Raw genomic sequence first — 21,839 nt, 5'->3', positions numbered from 1 at the left:
TAACACGGTGTACTGCTGTATGTTGGTTAAGGAGCTCTTGCACATCATGCAGTTTCTACATTCATTTCTCCTCTCAGAGCATGGATTAAAAAAAACAAAAAAAACATTACTAATTAACCTTATTATCTGTTTGTCAAATAAACTGTGATGCGGCATGATTTAGCTGTGCTGAACAAATGCACAGCTGCTTTCAAATTCTGTCATATGGCAGCACAATATGACAGCACTTTGGGGGGAACAAATTAAATCCTTGGATAGCTGCATACGCAAAAGTGGTTTGAAATTATGCAGAGACATTCCAAAGCTCTGCTTTGTGTAATTTCCAGTTCAGAGAGTGTTGTTTACATAAATTAACACCGAACGTTCTTCACAGTTTCACTGTTCTTCAGACACAATATATGTGGCATACTGTTTTAATTTAGTTTCTGATAACTACTTGAAAATGTTGATCAAAACTTTGCAGCACTCTGTCTTTGGTGAGATTTTCTCAGATTCATCAGAAATTATCTGGTTCTTGTTCATTAAATTTAACTACAAGCTCAGGTGTGTTGTTATTAATTTCACAAAAACTACGAAAACCAAAATGCACAAGCAGTGTGTGTAAAACTGAGGCTGTGTTCGAAACAGCATACTACTCCTACTACTCCTACTACTCATGCTGACTTTTTTCCCGGATGCATGCTAGATTCGCCGAAATGTTGGGTATGCATCATGAGGTTACTACTCATACTCAAACTACCCAAGATGCAATGTAACGTGACGTCACCGATCGTCATTTCCTGTCAAAACGGCAGTTTCAAGCTAGCTACGAGGGTAGATTCACTTCCTGTTTTCAAAACAAAAACACCTTTTTATCGTAATGGCTTTCCCTATGATAAAAGACAACAGGTATTTTATTTTGTGAAAATAACCGGAAGTGCGTTGCTCTCTGCGGCTAGCTTTAGTAGCGCCGAATTCGTCGGAACATAATTGTAAATAGCCGGTATTTTGTCAGGTTTTCAACACGTTGGGGATCTAAACGACTACTTTCTCGCCTGAAAATGTTTCAAATGTTGCTAAAGTTTACAAAGTTTAGAGCTTAAGCAAAATCAGCTTCAGGCCGGCTGATTTCGGCTCAGGTAGGAGCGAAATGCATTGTGGGTAAACGCTCTGCATACTGTTTGATCGATGACTAGGCCTATGCAGAATGCACGTATGTAGTATGCGGTTTCGAACACAGCCTTAAGGCGGTAGCATGGTTGCCGCGTCTGTCACGGCGGTGTCGCACCGTGACGTCAAAATGACGTTTCAGGCCTGGCGCTTCCCTTGAAAAGACGGCGCAGCACGTTGTCATGCACCAGTCGATTTTTGTTACTTGGCGGCGCCGAGCACAACAAACCGGATGGACCGATGTGAGACCAGGCTCAGTGAGGAGGTGCGTTTGTACAGGCAGCTGTTCGAAACTGCAGTGAAACAGCACAGGGAGCACGTAAACTCCCCAAACTGGTGGACAGAGATTGGCAGAACTTTGGGGAAAGAGGGAGAGTTCTGTAAGAATGTGTGGAAGAAGCTACGGGACAGATACGTGAAGGCAAAGAAGAGGGCAGAGACTCAAAGTGGTGATGCCGGGGGCTTCAGATCTTCACCTCTTTTAACTGAATTAAAAAATTAAAATGATTTGAAAACTGCAGCAGTATCAATAATTACAGTATTCTTGCTCTTGACAGCGGCATTGTTTTCTTCTCCACTTTCGCGGTTGTAGAGTAGAGGTAACCTTCACGTAGCAGCGCAACGACTTGCGCCACTATATAGGGTCCTATGGCGGGCACGAACTCGTGACGTCATCAACACCGCTCGCGCGAGCGGACGCGCCAACCATGCTAGAGCCTTAAGTCCACCCTTACTGCTTTCACAGGAGTTAATTGGGAAAGTAGCAGCCAAGTGCTGCTCGTCAAATGCACTTAGCTGATCATTCAGTGAGTGTGAGCACCTCGGTAAAACAGCAAATATTCAGGCAGTTTTCAACTGACTGTTGTGACCGCCTTGAGATTCCAGGTGTGTGTTGACACAAAATCAAGGTAGAAAGATATTTGCAATGATCTTAGAGAAGAAATTGTTGCTGCCCATCTTTCTGGGAAGAGTTATAAGACATTTTGCAAGCTATTTGGAGTCCATTATTCTGCAACGAAAATTATTATTCACAAGTGGAAAACATTCAAGATAGTTGCCAATCTTCACAGGAGCTGACGTCCCAGCAAGTTCACCCCAAGGTCAGATGCGCAATAGTCCGAGAAAATGCAATGAACCCAAGAGCTACGTCTCAAACTCTACATTCTACTACAAACCGTGGTTGGGATGTTAAATGGTAAAGTTCAAGACTGAACAAGCTTGGTTTGTGTGGAAAAGTTGCAGGAGAAATCCTCTTCTCTCTAAAAAGAGTTTGGCACCACGGCTTAGGTTGGCAAAGTTGCATCTAAACATGCACAGCACCATGTTTGAAGAAAAACGAGCTCAGCGTATCATGCCAACTGTCAAGCATGGTGGTGGAGGGCTAATGATTTGACCTTTAGGCTTTGAGCTTGTTTTGCAGTGACAGGATCATGAACAATAGGACAATGATCCCAAATCTACAACAGAATGGCTGAAGATGAAAATAATCAAGGTGTTGCAATGGTCCAGTCAAAGTCCAGACCTCAACCTGACTGAAATGCTGTGGTGGGACCTTAAGAGAGCTGTGCATGAATATATGCCCACAAACCTCAGTGAACTGAAGCAACGTTGTAAAGAAGAGTGGGCCGAATTCCTCCACAACCATGTGAGAGACTGATAACGTCACACAGAAAGTAATTGCTGCTAAAGGTGGTTCTGCAAGCTAATGCATAATTGGGTGTACTTAGTTTTTCTCACACTGTTTCTGCATTGTGGCATAGTTTGATGTAGTATCTGTTGTTGTTCATCTGAGGTTGTATTTATCTAATTTTAAGATCTGGTAAGGACCAGCTCTGCTATTGTTCTTTGCTTCTCTCATTTGTTTATTGAAGACTTACCTGTCCTTTCTTTCCTTATCTCTTTCTAGCGTCGGGGTGGGTGTGGGTTTCTATGGCAACAGTGAGACAAACGATGGCGTATACCAGCTGACCTACTCCCTGTACAATGTCAATCACACACTGGGTGGTGTGGACAGTCTGGTAGGTAAAACGTATTAGTGTCACATCATGAATGTCTCCCTTTCTCAACATGTGCTATTTGACTGAATGACATGACTGAATGAAAAAAACACTACTTTGTAACCTTTAAAGTTTGTTATCTATAAATGCATCCAACAGGGAACAAACGACTGAGGAGGAAGTCTTCTGAATTGCTGATTTTGATGTTTTCATACACAGACACAAACGCTTACACACTCAAGAGAGGAGGAAAGGCCAAAGGACACAATTTAGTATGCCTTTAGATTGTTTTTCACGGTCTTTTTATAGCTTTTTACGGCTACACACAAATTGACAGCCTCTCAGACAGGCAAACAACGCGCTCTCGCCCTCCATGCTCCACTGTGGCCTCAACGGAAAACAAACAGTTGTGATTAACATCGTTTTTTTTTTTTTTTTCTTACCAAAGGTATCGTAAGCTGTTACTCTTTTGTAAACACAGCACTTAAAACTCGGCCTTTCCTCCCAGGGTGTTGTGGGAACTCTTTTGAGAGGAAGTAGAGGTAAAAATATGAAATCAGGAAACCAAAGTAAAACACAGTTAGTGCTTCATTGCGTCTCCTCTGGTTATTATGACGGCTCAAATTCTTTTGACATCGCTGGCAATGTCCAAAGTGTCCAAACTTTCAACGTCCACCTGTGCATTTTCTGGAGCAGTAATAACTGCAATCTCTTTGGTCCTTTACCTGACATCAACCCCATATTATCGGTGATTTTGAACATTTGCTTGCTTTCTTCAGGCAGTCGTGTTTATATATGTTTCATAGGCCTTCACCCAACATTGTGTTCCTGTCCAATGCAGACTGGTGATTCATCACTGAATATCACTTTCATCCATTCATCAGCAGTCCATGACTGCTTCTCGAATCCACCGTAACCTTGTTTTCTTTTGTGAAGTGATGGTTTTATGTTTGATTTTTCCGGATGTAAATCCCATTTTCTTCAGCCATTTTTTTTTTTCACACTCCTGTTTCTGACAATTTGTTTTTCTTTTCTTAATGTACATTTTTTATTTTTCAAGGGAATTTTCCGACCGGTTGCTTGACGTCTTCTTTGGTCGACGTGCATGTTTCCCTTTAACCATCTTCCCACTTTGTCTGTACTTGACACGGCTGACGAAGTTTTATGTTTTCTAATCTTTCCATTGTTTCCGCTGACAGCTCTCTTGTCGGGGTCGTGTTTCCCGCCAATCAGCCAGGTGCAACAGCTCATTAAACTCTGCCAGAACTCTCTTTTAACCGCAGACTCTTTTGCATGTTTAGACCTGTGCGTGGGTTTGTTTTAGAAATGCAAATTGAAGAGGTGATTCCATCATTTATGATTTATCAATCATCTAGAATTTCTTCATCTAAAAGAAAGCAAAAACATTTCCAATAATTGTAATGACATTTTTTGAGGCATGTCAGAATGTTCAGATATGGAATAAAAATGTTGTATCAATATTTTGTTTATCTATTTTTATTTTTTACAAAATGAAAAAAACTGCCTCCAAGTGTAGGGATTCCATCATTTCCGCCAGTGGGTTTTATATCATAATTTTGCAGCAGTCTGCATTCATGAAACACGATATCATATCAAAGATTAGTAAATCCATGTCACACATGTGACTTCCAGTAATTTGATAAGATGACTAAACTTTCATACTCTGTAGGCGCCATAAGACTGATGATTTGAAACCTCTACTTACTGCATGCAGAATAATTTTGAGACTTGTGGACGGTGTTCTGAGGCATAAGTTTTGACATTTAGATTGATTACCGACTTGACATGAAACTGGAGATTGAGCTTTTTCTTGACTTTGGCTGTGTAGATCCCTCCATAGTTTTCTGCTGCTTGAGTCTCAGCCTTTTCCCACCCACCTCCTCCTCTCCTCTGCCGGGGGATGACCGAGACCCTCCCTAACCAGCTGAGAGATACAATCTCTCCCACGAGGCCAGGGTTTGCTGACTCTTTAGATTTGATCAGAATTGAGGCTCGTATAGATTAACTTTACGTCTGTTAAAGACAGACACAAGACTGTAGATTAAATCGATACTTGGTGTAGACTTGAAATAGATTTTTGTTGTCGTTGAGTTTATTTTTAACTTTTTTTTTTGATGAGCTGGGTCATAACGAGTTAATTTCCTCAAGAGCCTTTGATTAAAGAACACAAACATTAGAAGTCTTTTTTTTTTGTTTTTTTAGATAATATTTCCTAGTTAAAAGTAGATTGTTGTAATATAGACCTGAGATGTGCATTATTACCTTGTATGTGTGTTCCCAGCAGTTATCCTGAGACCCAGGGTGACTAGCTGTTGAAGAGTAGGGATTAAGTCTCCATCTGTGTTAACAGAGATTAACGTTGTGGTGTGTGAGATTCTCAGTGCGGTGACTCAGCATGACCTCAGTAATAAACGCCTTGCTGGGAGGGTAAAGAGCCCACAGTATTCTCACAGCAGCTCTATTTTGTGGCATGTTAGGAAATGTCACAGTAATCATGGGGGGGGGTGATCTTGTATTTTAATGGACAGTCGTCCTTAGCTGCCTGGCTCTCATAGATACACTCTGCGGATAATTTACACAGGAAAGATTGAGGAGCTCTGGGACTACTGATGTACAAGTTGGGCTGATATGTATTGGGATTAGTTCTCACTTTATGTGCATTAAACCATTAAATAAGCCACTGATTTAAGCTGTGTTCCATTTTACTTGTACACAAACAGCACTCTCTGCTTTGGAAATGTGAGTTATATTAGCTTTCCTTATCATTTTTTTTTTTTCTACTGGAAAACCCTGCAATGTCACCAGTATAGACCAAACTCTTTCCATCCATTACGCTGGTCGCCCAAAGACTCTTTAAGTGTTACTGCTGCTGTAATGACCAAAATCTCAGGGAAAGCTCACATTGATGATAGTTTTACAGCTGTGGCTGAACTAGCCAGGCCAACTGTTGTAAAACTCTAAAAACATTTTAAAATGAAGAGAAAAGACCCAAGTGGATTTCTGCCATTCGCATTGGACAACTGGAATCCAGGCTCAGTAATGTGGGTTTGCACGGAATTCTTTCGATTTCTGAGTAAAAACATTGTTGTACAAAACATAAACATGATAAGCTATTTAGCAACTCAGATTTATTGTCCGTGTAGGTGCAATGTTTTTGCATAATGTAAAAAGAAAAATCTAACATGTAACAGTTGATGGCTTGATGTCAACTAGTCGAGACGAGCTTAGAGGAACATAAAATCATCAGGTCGGATGTTAATGTCTGTGGTTCACATATTTGAATATTTCATTTAAGACCCACAACCTTTGATGTATGATGATAGTCTTTAGTTATAATCCCAATCTCACAACTGGCGATCATATAGAATTTTTTTTGCCACTCGAGCCATTAATTCATGTGCTTGTTAAGATAGAACTGTGGTACAACCCTCTATACTCTAGTTTTGATGTCAGCAATAATTGATTTTCTAAGAATATTTGATATTTTTTTAAGTTTTTAGCATTGTTGCTTTGCACTTAATAGGAAAACATTCATTTATATGACAAAACATGTTCAAACATGCTCTTCTTTTATGTTTTGAGCTTGAGATGCAGTGACTAATAGATCATTTAACTTAATGTCAAGTGATAAACCATTTTTCTGTTCCTCCTCACGCAGAGTTAGGAATCTTAACATGGCTAAATACCATGTTCAGTACACTTCACAGGAAACTGAGTAATTAGAAAGCACCCTTACTCAATTCCTTCAATGTAACTGCATGTTAAGCTTTTAATGCACACAAATGGATTGGTCTCAGGGCATTTATAAATTGTATGGATTGATGTTCCCCGATTGCCTTTTGGAAAGCACTGTGCTACATTTCATTTCTCAGATGTTAGCATGTTAGCAAGACGAGAGAAATCATTAACATATAAATAATCGGAACCTTAGTCCGCGTGTCCCTGTGGGATTTGTAAACTTGTACACATACTTGCACACGGAAGCCTTTAGAGTGCGAGTGCGCTTACTTGTGTGCATGTGCACGACTGAGTTCATTGCATGCTGCTATAGACTGTTAAGGAGTCTAACTCTTGAGTAGGACAAAGAGCCCAGTGTGCCGCACACAGTTCCCAGTCTCCCCCCACCTAATCAACCATGAGCCCAGGAGACAAAGCCCTTTGATTGGGAAGAACAAGGAGCAGTGCTGCGCCGTCTGATTGGCAGAAACGGGACTGAAATCGGTATTGAAATCATTTGACAATGAAGGCCTCACTCCTCTTTGGCCCACACAAATGCCTTTTAGCCCAGCTCCAAGAAGGTTTAGAAGAAAGTTAGCTCACAGCATAAGAGAGAAAAGGAAGGAAGTTTGATGCTCAGTCAGTGTTGAGACCTTGATTTGTTACGGTCTGGAATAAATGCTTATGATTTCAGTGAAACAGAGTAAGAATGTAAAATAAAGCAGGCACTAGCATACTGAAAGACATTATTTCAAACAGGATTGCCCAGTCTGGAAACTGGCCGGTAAGGGTGCTTTATCTGCGCTGTAATGGGACTGATGTGACATTTAAAGTGTTTAGCCATAGTAATAATAACTCTATTGTTTGTAGATGGGTGTTGTGAGAGGTTTTGGCTGCAGGATATCTCCCAGTGGACTGGGTTGACGACTGGGTCACTCACTGAGCATTTGGCTAGAACTCAAATGTGGGTTGGATGCTGGCCTACTACATAATTACTACATGCATATTTTCACACAATTGTCATAATAAGCTTTTTCATAATTGCACAGAACTGTGAGCAATTTATGATACGAGGCAATGACTGAATGGGGAGTACTGGGCCAGATATTTCATCCGCATGTGTTTTGTGTTAGAGGAAATTAACAGTACACAGAGAACATTCATCTACCATTCATACAGTTCTTGCAGGTCAGCAGTGATAACCTCACAGCCACTATGCTGGATGTCTCGGTGTGCAAAGACCCACTCTGAAATTAAATATTTCTGAGAAAAGGCACCCCTCAGAGGAGTTCAAGTGTCTTGGAGTATTGATCACATGTGAAGGTAAAATAAAGTGTGATCACCAGACAGATCGCTGCGGAGTAGGCGGTTAAGCCAGATTTATGGACACTGTTCTGGGTTAACTGGAGTCCTGCTGTAGTTACCTATAACCTCTGTGTTGATTTATTGCTCAGCTAACATCATATTTTTTCCTGTTGTCACCACCACACCTCTAGCTGACCGAACTGTGCCACTAAGTGCATTCTTTGTGAAAAGTGCCTGATTTCTAAAGACGGCACCATTCAGTGTATTTATGTACTGTGGTTTAATTCCCTCTGATATAAAGCAGAGGTAAGGCAGAGAAGTTCACTTGCCGCGGAACAGCCTTTGCTTAATCAGTGTTACTGAACCCCTGTGAAACTTCTTCTTCTTCTTCTTCTTCATAAACAATCTTTAACAACTGGTCAGAAATCTGTGAGCGTGAACACAACCAGCCCACTATGCCTTATACACTGAAAAAAAACAACTCATAAGATTTACTTAAAAAAACCCTTTGTAAGTATTTGCACTCAAATGATTTAAGGAATATTTAATGCTGCAATATCAAATAACACTCACTTGCCAGTATCAAGTAAATTTGACTTACCATAAAACATAACAGTTTTGAAGATATTAAGTAACATTTACTTAATTACATCTACATTAAGTTATATTTATTTAAACAAATTAAATAAAGACTACTTGTTTTTCATAGGCAGGAACATAATTTTACTCAAAATTTTAAGTAAATTTTATATATCTGTAGTATTTGCTGTTATGAAGTAACTTAGTAGATTTTAACGATACACTTTCAGAGTAAAGTTTATGTAGTATTTCTTGGTTTATGTACATACAACTATTAAACATTTAAATTGTATGAGGAAACCTAAGTAAAACTTAGTCTTCCCCCATAATTCATGTATTACGTTAATAAAATGTTTAATTTGACTTAAGAAGCTCTAGTTCTTACTGAATCTTAAAAATACAAGGTAGAAATTATGACAGTTACTCTAATAGAGTTTACTTCACCAAAAAGTCACTTTTTTCAGTGCATGGCTCCTCACAGGGTCTACCGTTGCTCTGATATGTTGGTACATTTTTAAGGAGGCCGGTGCACAAGATTTGGCATAAACTCTCATGACTTGTCGTGTTAACAGTAGCATCTTTCATTAGGGTTAGTATGCTAATGTTTACCTAATACCACAGGCCACTCTCAGGCTAAGTCCATGCTTTCCACTTTCATCCACACAAACTGCTTGAGACTTTGAAGACACGTGTGGATACTTTTTGGATCAGCTGTGTCAAAGCTTTCCATGCATGGATGTGTAATCAGTCTACGATCCCTTGTAGAAGTTTGGATAATGGCAAGTCACTGCAGAGTGTCGGTACAAAACAAGTCTCCATGCTTTTCCTTTGCGTCTTCTGCTTTGTTCGGTAGGTACTTTTTTTCTTTATCAAGATTAATTCGAGCACATGCGTAGAAGGAACACTAAGTCCACGCGGTTACATGTGTTTGAGCTGCACACAATTAGCCGGAGAGCTACACAATAGACCCTGGCATACTCATGCTTTATGTCTCCCAGGCGTTGTGCACCTGTGAGAGTGGAAACCGTGAATTGGCTTTCAGAGGTCTTGTAGAGTCAATGGGCCTCATGCAAGAACCGTTCGTACGCACAGATTTGTACTTAAATCATCCGTACGAGTGATTTAAGAGAATTTGCGCATTCACCAATCTTTTCGTTTTTTACGGTTTTTTTATGTAACCAGCGGCTGTTTTGCTACTTTAGGATGCCTTCAGCGCGTCAGGCTCTTGGAAGAGACCGTGTAGACAGACGAATGGCTGACATCGCGATTAAGATTCCCAAGGACTGTGCTGCTGCAAATATGCAGCTTGCTAGAGCCACAACTCCAGAGAAAAACACGCCGATCAAACCCAATTCCACCACACGTCCAGGTCCTCACCACCCTTTGATTTTTGGCCACGGAACCTTTCAGAGGGAGATTGGAGACAGATCGGGGGTGTCCCAGTCCTCTGTGGGTCGTGCGCTCCCCTTGGTCATCAAAACTCTCACCATGGTACATCAAATTCCGATATGCCGCTGTCTAACAAGTATAAATTAAGAGGGACTTTCATGCCGTGGCTGGGCTGCCAATCATAATTGGAGCACGAGACACATATACGCATCAAAGCCCCCGTGCTGTCGTGGAGCGCACTGAGCTTTAGGCCAGGTGGGAGTGTCTCGATATCTCGTTCATGGCGCAATTCAGGTCTCCACCTGAACCAGCCCAGGCAGACCAGAAGGTGTGGTGCCAGAAGACCCCCCTCATAGACCGCCCCATCAAAGAGCCATCATGATCAGGCAACAACTGATTGCACGGCTTTAGCTGCAGTCATCGCTCGCCTGGCCACGGCGAGACGTTTTTTTTTTTTTTTTTTAGCCATTTTCATATCAAACCTTTTTTTTTTTTTTTTTCGGTGACATGGTATTAACAGCACTCGTAATTGCTTCCCATTTCTTGGCTTTAGCAGGTCCCGTAATTCCTCTGCTGACACTGCTAAAAATGACAGATTTTCCTTATTGGATCTCTGAAAGCAGAACTTCAGTCTCAGAGCCCGTAAAGTTGTTCTTTTTGCACCTTGATGCCATTCTCATGACTCAACACTCAACACTTCCTGGCACAGAAGCGAGGAAGCACAGCCTTATATGGTATCATTGTGGGCGTGGAGTATGCAAATCTACTATCCTCGTGCACGTGAACTTAGAAACGCACGAGTGGGATTCATCATTTACGCAGGTCGTTTACACACTTTTTCCGAGGTTAAGAGCGCTTGTTGAATCTGACGTGGCGTGTTCGTACGAGACCTTCTTACGAAAAAAGTGAGAGAAATTTTTAATAAAAATACGAAAATGTTCTTGCATGAGGCCCAATGTCTTGGTCGGTCAGAGCTGCTTTGTCTGCTTGAATGAGACTGGCGCTAAACTAATGTGCATTTATTACCTCTGGCTTGAGACCAAAATAATGAAATTGTGAATATAAATGTACAAATGTGAGTCACAGGAGTTTTCACACAAAATTCTGGACATGAAGGAGCTGTTCCTCGGAGAGGAGACGGCTCAGATCTCCAACATACCTCTAAGTGTGTATCACTAAACTGGAGAAGACCACTGGCATTATAAAACTCTAATTTTAACAATTATTGGACTCAAAATGTGTATTTTGCAACTCCTTCTTTAGAGATAAAATTCCTTGGGCAAATCAAGAATGCATGATTTAATGCACACTCAGTTTTTATCAGAAAAACTGATAGAAAGTAATCACAACTCTGCAGGGCAAACTTTTAAAAGCTTTTTGATTGAGTTTTTGATTGAATAAGGAGACATATTTTTTTAAAGTGTTCTGCTGAGATTTGGTTCCCAGGCAATCAAAGATGGTCCGTCTTCGGCCAATACTGAGCTGCGCTTCAGACCCATGTTCCATTTCACGCTCCTGCTCCCACTTTCAGTTTCTAATTGAGATAACTCTCTGATATCAAAGCAGACACAATGAGCAAGAGCACGGACATATCCAACCATATGACTCCTCCATTTGTTCTCTCTTCTTTTACTTTTAAAGATATCCTTATTTGCCGTCATGTAGCAAGCAATGATGTTGACATAGCAGAAGTGGTTCTTGGAGCCATACTCACTTACAGTGAGAGTTTTACTAATAAACGCATAAGAAATCTTAACAATGGGCTATACCAAGGGAAAAGAATATATAATCAAATAGCAGAAAATTCTCATTTTAATTTTGGCACCAGTCTTTAGAGAGCTGATTCGCAACTTTAGAAAATACAGGCTATGCGAAATGTACGCTTGATTTCTGAGACGGACATTCTCAGCGAGGCTTGAGCTTTAAATTAAAGATGTTTTTCCAGCTCTGTCATCTCTGAAGCATCTCTTCCTCTGAAACTGTGCACCACCCCTAAGACAGAAATCAAGTCCTAGGGAAGGAGGTGGTATTGCTGAAGAATCTGAGTGATCATTGTTATGTTGGGAGAAAGCAGTGCACCGGCACCTCAGAGTATGCTTTTTGAAATCTGATCTCCTTTGATAAACTCTAAAGAGAAGATTTACTGATAAATAATAATGCTATTTTCTATGTGTGGCCGTGCTTGTTAGGTTAGAATTAATATACATGATTCCGGGCATTTCTATGGGAAAGATTGAGTTTCAAAATGCCAGTTTTCTGAAAAAAAGAACATGACCAGGCCTCCTCCTCTAACATTGTTTGAGGGAATAAACAGGACGGAATAGACAGAACCTTTTCATGAAGCCCATTGATCTTTATTTTCTTCCCTTTCTTCAAGCTAGAATCTACATGAAATGTTACTTCACATCATCACTCTTCCAGCCCAAGGCTGTGTGTTATTTGTCACATCTTTGTTTTTTTTTTTAATAATGTTGCTTTGTTGCTTTCCTTCTGGTGTGTAGAAATGAACATCCCATAGTAAGCTAGCTTTGCAACAAAGTCAGGAAGCAGCAAAACTGTTTGTTTATAAAAGATGTGAGATAAAGAAGGCTTCTCCATGCCCTCAAAACATCAGACTGAGATAAAGCTGGAGAAAACTGGGACTGGGAATCGTATCTCCTTGATCTGTGTGGATCACTTACACGGTGAGGATCAGACCCAGACGGAGGAGAAATTAGCTGGATTGGCCGTTTCCCAAGGCATTTAAGATAATATTCCGACACAAGAAGCATGATCAGATAAATGCCTTCATTTTTCAGCATCTGCAATCCCATTTGCTCAGTCTGAGGGGGCGGATGGGTCGATGAGCTATCAGATAACAAACTTCAGATATCTATAAGTCTAAATATGATAAGTTGTAACTCTCTGGTTAATTTTTGTCTTTTTTGCTATACAGGTGGGTGGCCGCCACATAAATATCGTCCAGAGTTTAGTGAGGGAGAGGTTTTAATCAACAAAAAGTGCGCTAAATTATTTCAAGCAGATGAAGTGCGGAAGAAAATGCAGCCATTATAATATCCTTCACATATCCTTACACGGGGATAATATCGGCTATGTACTAAAACTTCTGATTATATCATCTAACCTAGGATTTATCTAACAATTACAAAAGTTTGTAATGTCATATTAACCCGTTCCTCTTTGGTTGGTAATTGTATCTTCATCGTGAGAGCACACCGTAAATACAATCACTGAACAACAAACATACGGTTCAGTTCAAGAAAATCTTCTGATGTCTGTCACTGGTTGAAAGAAAAGGGTGAAAACCTCCAAGAATGATGTGTGAAAAGCCTAGCAGACAATACCCAGATAACCAGAAATGATTTGTCTTTATTCCTTCTTTACTTTTATCTCTACTTTTTTTCCCAGTTCCTCCAAACATGGGCCACACATTGAATGCAAACCCAATTAAGAACCTCCAACCCGCCACTTCTTTTCACAGCTTCATCAAACCATGTCCCTAACAAACACAGAAACAATATGAGTTGCCTCTCTTGTAAATGCCAAGCACCCAAGGCTGAATGGAAGCATTTATTACCCTTTTTAATTCTCAAATAGCAGGATGTCTCCGTGAATGCCATTTCTCTGTAAACAACTTCTCCCTCAGAGCTAAGCGCACAGTAATTAAACCCAAGATGATGGGCAGCGCTTGTACAGACGATACTTACTCTAAACATACATTACTGGATAATGTGGTCGTGGCCAACTAAATAAAAATGCAATCATCAAATTAAATGCATGAGTTTTGTTTGTTAGTCGCCTGAGAAGATCACACTTCCCATCGGGGAATGGATCAGTTGGCGTATAATTATAAGGCTTAAAGAGTTAAACAAACTGTATCATTTGTGATGGATTGCTTTCAACAATAGTTTGACAGCAACAACAGCAAACATACTATTTCACTGATGAGTTCTCTAGTTTTGGCTGTTTTCCAGGCCTAACTGAACAGACTCCTACACTCATTTTTTTGACTTCTCCTACACTGTCCCTTTTCTTTCCTTCTCTCTTAACTGGCAGCGCAGAGCAGCCTCGTGTTTAAGCTGATCACACCTTTGGCATTTTTTCTCTTTTTTTTGGAAACCTCTCAGACAAAAAGTTGAAGGTGCCAGCATTCCTTATAACTAATAAGGTAGAAAGGTGGTGGAAAAAACAGTGCCAGCAGCCTGTGGGGGGGCGGGGGGCGGGGGGGGGGGAGTGTTATGCTGTTATTAGAAATGATGAGTTTTCCCTGAACGGTACCACAAGGCTACAGCCATGCAAAAAGCTTTATCAGGTTAGTCTCATGAAAATGGGCTATGACTTTAACTTCTAAATACCGCACTATGTGATGGAAGCACGTTAAATGTTAAAATTGCACGTCTGTGCTTGGAAAAGCAACAAGATAGTCCTCCGTTGACTGTATGCTGTGGGAAAAAGTCGTCCTCATTTTTGTTGTTAGTTACACTGGCTAATTTGGTTCCCAGGGTGCCAAGTTCTGCTCTTTCTGGGAAAAGGTTGAATATTCATTCATTTGGGGAAGGGTGGAGTTTAAGTTCTGTTTTCCAAGACATACACTTTTAGAATCCCAAACAAGTATTATAGGTATCAGTTAGGGTGGGTGCGAGGCGTGGAAAGGACACGGATGGGGACTTCAAAAAGCAAACTTTATTTATTATTTCAACACAAAAGGTCAAAACAAAGCGCGGCTGAGCCGGATACCAAAACTAGACTGTGGAAAAAACAAAGAACTTGACGTGGCGTGGCGTGGCGTGGCGTGGCGTGAAGGGTATTGACGGGTAGGATCTGGCAAAAAAAATGAGGAAACCTGGAAACTAAATATTGACTGAGTGATAGGTGGGTGAGTGCAGCTGAGGGGAAAAACACAGGTGAAGTGAATGAAGGTGATGGCAGAAACAGAAACTAATGGGAAAACATGACTAAACTAAATACCGGACCTGAAAACTACAGCATGGTAAAACTAAGAACTAAACAGGAACTAAAAACCAAGACAAACTTAAAAACCTGATAAAACTAAAAACTAAGCAGGAACTAAAAACATGGCAAAAACCCCCAGACATGACAATAGGTGCCTAAACCTTACTAAACACAGGCAGAATGTGAAAGTAAAAATGTGTCACCCCATCCCCACCCTCAAAAGTAAAAGCATTGCATCCTAGCCACAGTGAGCAGAATTATCATGTTATTAAAAGTTAATAAAAGTATAGATGTAGATTAATACACCCAAATTCCCAATAAAGCTGCTCTGGTTCACATATTTTTTAGTTTCTTGTGTCAGACGGCTAAACGCGTCAGAAAACCATTCCATGAAGACGACAAGTCAACTCGCAGTCGTTTAAAGCATTTCCAGCAATTTCCTGCATCATCTGATGTTGTTTGAGATGGTGTGAATTTGTGGAACCTTACACACGCCACCGTGTACAACAGTAAAGATGAATTTTACTTTGATATCGATTTTCCCTCTGATTACTTGACGTAAAAGCATAATGGAACTCTGGCTAGCCTGGAAAAGAGGCTTGGGCAAATGCACACGGCTGTATCCCCAGGACCTTTCCAGTGTAAATAGTGAATGACCCCACAGGAGCAGCTATTCAGTGGCTGGTTGAGTGCATTGCTGTGAGCAAAAGCAAACATCTATATTTAGAGATATGTCCTACCCGCACTGAAACAATTCACAGCTGCTCAGTGCATTCGAACCAGGAAACAACAATAAATTTAAAGCTACAGAGTAAAAAAAAAACGGTCGAAACCAGTCAAAAGGTTCGACTGCACTCGGTACACCACTTCATCTCACCCCACTCTTTTCCTCTCTTGCCCTGCAGGTAACTGGCACCATGGGCAACATGAAAACTGGCTTGCACCAGCATCTCGCAAGGCTGGACGAGATCTTCGCCACGCGAGGCGACTATGTGCAAACGCTGCAGTTCATGCAGCAGATGGCTGACAACGTGATCAAACAGCTACTGGGTCTGCCTGACTGGGAAGAGGCTAAAGTGGACCTGGCGTCCATAGCTGATCAAACGGCAAACATGGAGTACTACAGGTGAAGAAACTGAGAAATACACGCGGTGCAGAGTGGCGAGAACAAATTCAGAAAGTTAATTTCCTCAAAATTTAGAATGCTGAATGAATATTACACAAGGCTGGGTTGCTCACAGTTTTTTTTTTTTTTTTGTAGGAGGTAAAAGTTGCAGATGCATTTCCAAAATGTGGCTCACTACACAACTGCTTCAAAGTATAGTTATTTATGTCAAGGCAACAACACGCATCTTCATACATAGCTGGCCGTACTGGGTTTGTTGGGAGAAATTTATGAGAGGAGACTTCCACGTATGAATCAAACTGGCTGCAGAGCAGGAACAGCTTCGACATATTCATAAACACTCAATTCAAATACAGAGTCATTTGCATCGTGGAGATGCAAACGTGCACAAGCATATGATTGCAAGTGTATTTTATAGCTGCACTTGCTGAGCAATTTGAACACATACTGATACAGTTAATTCATGTACAGAGAGTTGCATGGATATTATGACCTGGATATATCGCATGATATTTAGTAGATGCAATTAAATGTTGTGGTTGCATTACCTACTTATATGAATAAGAACTTCCTTATCAACACTGTTATGTGGGATGTTGGAAAAAAAAAAGAAGCATCCTGTTAGTCATGATTCCAGCATGTAAACATCTTTAGTGAAAACACGAATGATGGGATACGGCAGCTAACAAATCCAGGACTATGAATAAATTATAATTCTGGGCATTTTGGAAAGAAGAAGTGTATATTCATACAGCCAAATTCCCACCATAGCCACACTCATTCACATGTTTTTCTGTTTTCTTTTGTCAGACTGCTAAACGTCAAAAATTGAGACTAAAAATCAGCCCAATGAGACCACGTGTCATCTCCCAGACTGTCGCTTTGCTCTAATCCTGATTTTATAACCACAGTGTCACCTGAGAAAAAAAACACAACTTAAAGGATAAGACCGTTTTTTTGACATTGGGCCCTTGATTTCACATTAGAACATGATGTTCTACTCACCCCTGCTTGTTGTTGAACATTTGGAGCTGTTCCGAAGATATTCGAGAGGCGTCTGGCTGCTCTCTTGAGATATTCGGCCATGAAACGGTTTCCTATGGGCAAGCTTATACAGGCACAAACTATGCTGTTTATAATTTATTAATTACTGTACACTAGCACTGATAACGTGGAGGTTCGTCGCTTACTTAAAAAAATCCGGGTTACTATAATTTTGATTTTTTTTTTTTTGTCGTAAAGTGGGTGTTACTGACGTCCTCGTCGTGCTACTGCCACAGACCTGCTGCCTATTTATTCATTCGGCTAAAATTCAAAATTAGTAACCTGGATTTTTTTAAGTAAGCGACGCACCTCCACGTTATCAGTGCTAATGTACAGTAATTAATAAATTATAAACAGCATAGCTTGTCCCTGTATAAGCTTGCCCATAGGAAACCGTTTCATGGCCGAATATCTCAAGAGAGCAGCCAGACGCCTCTCGAATATCTTCGGAACAGCTCCAAATGTTCAACAACAAGCAGGGGTGAGTAGAACATCATGTTATAATGTGAAATCAAGAGCCCAATGTCAAAAAACCGGTCTTATCCTTTAAAAACACCAAATGTGCAGTAAACTCAGAAATTCAGACATGGCAAAGGGTCTTCAGTGTTTATTTACACAGTTCACATTGTTAAGGTTTTGATATACATCAGTCACTATCATGTTTCCTGTCGATCAGTCAGGTGCAACGGCTGAATTTTTTTTTAAGTGCCATAGAATATGCAGTCATATTTACCTCCACGCTGCCTGTACCGGTCACCCCCAGATTGCATCCTGCATGAATCTAGCATTCATTTTCGAAGACTGAATCCAAACAAATGCAGGATACGAGAGATAGTCATTGTAACCATGCAAATGCATGCTTAAAAGCAGGTATATCATTAGCAAGGGGACAGTACGGACCCCCCAAACCCTTGGCCCCTGTCATACGGTATTCACAAATAAGATGTATGAGGTTTTCTGTGAGTACAACACCCAGAACATTTGATGTCAGTTTAACACATGCAGTTTAATGCAGAGAACTTCACAAGGTGGTCCTTCAGTGTGGCCCAGGTTCATACTGAGTCCCCTCTGAATGCAGTCGGAGTGATCCGTTTTCAGCACACCCTTAATGTGTCAACACCTGGTCTTATAGTCCACATGTTAACGCCAGGTGTGAACAGGGCTTTAGAGCAGAAACAGATCCATGAACAATGTTTTTCAGCCCATGACAGGCTCCTCTGTTTTTCTGTGGGGAATGCAGAAACCCACCAGCTGGTGGGTTTGTATTGATCTGTAATGCGATTCCCCTGCTCTGCCAATAACTCAGTTACACACACACAGTTTTGAACTAGACTGTATAAATCTATAAAGCGTTTTCTCTCAGCTAAGCGTGCAGGCGGTACGGAGTACATGCTTTACGGAGTCAAAAAACACAGTAGCATTATTTCGACATTACATACATGCACCCTCATCACCCTCTCATGTACCCATGCTTTACTCAGTGACACTCTAATTGGATTAGGATAATGTAGACAAACACGGTGGCACAGGAGAGCCTCCCAAGTCAATGCCTCAGCTTGCTGCACTGTACCCTGCCAGAAGGGGAAAAGATGAGATATGGCAGAAATGACGAGGAAGTGGTGGTGAGGGAGAAAGGGTAAGAAAGAGGTGAAAGGCTGAAAACTCGAAAATATGAGAAGAGAGATTAAATAGATAGAGAGGAGAAGGTAAAAAGAAAAAGGTGGAAGAGTACATGAGTGATGGAGGTAGAAGTATAAAAGGATTTTCTTGAGTAATGAGAATATGGGTTTATGTTGGGTAAAAGAATGGGAAAAAAAGACATTACTGAGGGATGAGTGTAGAGGAATGGTGAAAAAAGACAGACATAGAAGAGTAATGATGAGTAAGATGGAAGTATATATACGATGGTATTGATGGATAAGATATATAGATTAATAATGAAGTGAAAAGACCCCATAGTTTTTTTTTTTTAATTGCACCATGAAACAGGCGGCCATATGGATTTGAAGCCATTCATCATTAACCATCTGGACAGGTTTTGCTGTGTCCGGTCTCAGGCTTGGCTACTGTTCACATCACAGATGGTTACATTGAAGAGGGCGAAGTTTCCCCTCAAATACGCTCATAAACAGGCGACAGCTATTGCGTGTGTCAGGTGATGTGAAAGGAAGTGGGGCACCCCTCCCCATGTGGTTTGCCTGGTTCGTTTTCTTCATGGCATTGTTTGAAGCCAGAGGGCCCATAAACTAAATGGAAATGTATATTTTTTTGTTTTGCACTTCTTTTATCATGTTATAATAGTTATTCTCACTAGAGTAACTGTTTACGAATGCCCTTGCTGGCAAAGCACGCACCAGAGAGATGGTTTTGAGTTGGATCCGTTGAAGGAATGCTGTACTGTGGTTGCTAATGTTGTTTGGCAATGGGAGGGCAGCGCTGCTCAGTTGTGTTTAAGGGTGAATCTGAAAATCCATCTTGTCAAACAGGCGGTTAAAGCAAAGAGCTTTACTGCGAATGCACAAAAAGTCTCATTTTAGTGGTAGTTGGGTATTTCCAGTTTTTAGATAGATTCATTTACACTTTGCTGCTTTCTCGAAGATGTTGTACTCAGTAATTACCTTCGAAATAAGGAGTTTTACATGCAAAATGAGGTGCAAGTGCAAATGCTTTGTTGTTGATTAAATTGTATATAAGATTGAGATGTCATAGCAAAATTTAAAAGTGTGAATTTGCTGTTTTCTCATTCAGTGATTTTGACGACTTTTAGAGATTTAGGCTGCCGGGTGTACAGTGTCACTTTGAGCTTTCTTACTGTTTGAACTTTTACCATTTTAGGTTGGCAGAGATCTCCTTAAATCATTCATGCTGTCAATCCTTTTTTTTTTTCTTTGCTAATAGAGGCTATTTATCAGAAGCAAAACAAGTTGCATGAAAGTGCTACCTCCAGTAGGATCATTAGGCAAGACCCCCTTACCCTACCTGTAAGCCGCTTTGGATAAAAGCGTCTGCCAAATGCATAAACACAATAAACACAAACAAGTTCAGTGCTGATTAGTTTAGCTGCTGCTTATAATTTCCAAATCCCTAAAGCATAATCGGAATGCAAACTATTACCAACTAGAATACAAATGACAATGGTAGCCAATTAACCACTCCACAATAAATTCACAAGATATTTTTGGAATTCACAAGATATTTTTTTCATATGTGTTGATGTTAAACCAAAGTACATGCACTTGGCATTTCGAAGAGAGCATCAGTGTTGGCAATCGAAATGTGTTCCTGGCTCATGTAGATTGTATTAGCTTTAGCTAGCTAATCCACAATAACTATATTAGTTAGCTCATTTAGGCAGCAAACCAAATTTTACACTTTTTTTGAAAGAACTATATCAATACAGCACCGACATCAATGGTTTAGAAATGCCTAAGGCTTTAAAAACAAACTTTATTTTGGAAAAAGTTTTATTTAAATAATGTTTTTCTCTACAGTGATGCATTTTTTTATGCACGATGTTTCTATACGTTTCTTTGTACATTTATACTTATATATATATATATATATATATATATATATATATATATATATATATATTTTCTTCCCCTGGCTAAACAGTTTTGTTATGGATATAATTGTTAATAAAGTTTAAATAAAAAAAAAGATTTTTACAAAAAGTTGGCTCATTTAGTAAAACTCTTGTGTGATCTCCTGCGTTGCTCCTTTGTTCATATCTTTCTTTGTTACGTGTCAATCATGATAACATTTGCTTTTCTTATGTTTGAAATGAGAACCTTCTACAGTGAATTGTTAAGGGCTTAGCTTTCAAAATGAGGCCTCTATTGTAACATTATGTGTTAAGATAATAGGCTGAACATATTAAAGTGTGCAGCTTATGTTACTGCAGATACATTCACCACTTGACTAGTTCAATCCAGTGTTATAACCAGTATTGCTGGTAGGAACATTGGGCAAAATTACAAAAAAAATTGTATAAAAACTGTAGTTTCTCTTGAACAAATCTGACCGTCCAGTGCCAAAACATGCATTTACCAGCAACGGTTTAATTTTCGGGTTTGTCTGTGTCTGCAGGTGGCTCACATACCTGCTGCTCCTCATCCTGGACCTGATCATCTGCCTGCTGGCCTGTCTGGGGCTGGCCAAGCAGTCCCGCTGGCTGCTCACCACGTGAGTCTAATATGTTTTGTCAAACTGGTGTATATACAGAGACAAGCTTTTCTATTGTTTACTTGAAAAGCTGGAACATGTTCCATTTTATGTGGTTTGTGTGTGTCTGTCTGTATGTTCGTGTGAGATTAGTCTGTTTTGCATTACATTGCGCTGCGGGTAGCAAATGCTAAGATGCAAAAACAGGGCACAGAAGTGGATTGGACGATCGTCAAACTATCTTGGAGCATCACAAAAGCAAAACATGTTAATTTTTCCTTTGTTGAAAAGTTCCATTTGACCAGATCTTAGAAGGAAAAACATTGTGGTACAAATTTAACTTTTCCCAAATGAATATTTGTTGCTTTTATATTCGGATGACCAAGTTCCAAACA

General features: G+C 40.2%; 1 protein-coding gene across 2 annotated transcripts in view; it reads left to right on the top strand.

Moving 5' to 3' along the window:
* Positions 1–21,839, top strand: part of ttyh2 (tweety family member 2) — a 72,288-nt gene that overhangs the window by 29,362 nt on the left and 21,087 nt on the right. For both annotated transcript variants that reach the window (XM_075457303.1, XM_075457302.1), the window contains exons 3-5: positions 3,056–3,167; positions 16,016–16,236; positions 21,370–21,465. In XM_075457303.1, coding sequence (XP_075313418.1) covers positions 3,056–3,167; positions 16,016–16,236; positions 21,370–21,465 — 429 coding nt within the window. The remainder of the gene's footprint in view (positions 1–3,055; positions 3,168–16,015; positions 16,237–21,369; positions 21,466–21,839) is intronic.

The sequence above is a fragment of the Odontesthes bonariensis genome, chromosome 23 (assembly GCF_027942865.1).
Source record: "Odontesthes bonariensis isolate fOdoBon6 chromosome 23, fOdoBon6.hap1, whole genome shotgun sequence".
Classification (NCBI taxonomy): Eukaryota; Metazoa; Chordata; class Actinopteri; order Atheriniformes; family Atherinopsidae; genus Odontesthes; species Odontesthes bonariensis.
The sequence above is the reverse complement of the archived record's forward strand: the minus strand, read 5'-3'. Positions and strand labels throughout refer to the sequence as shown.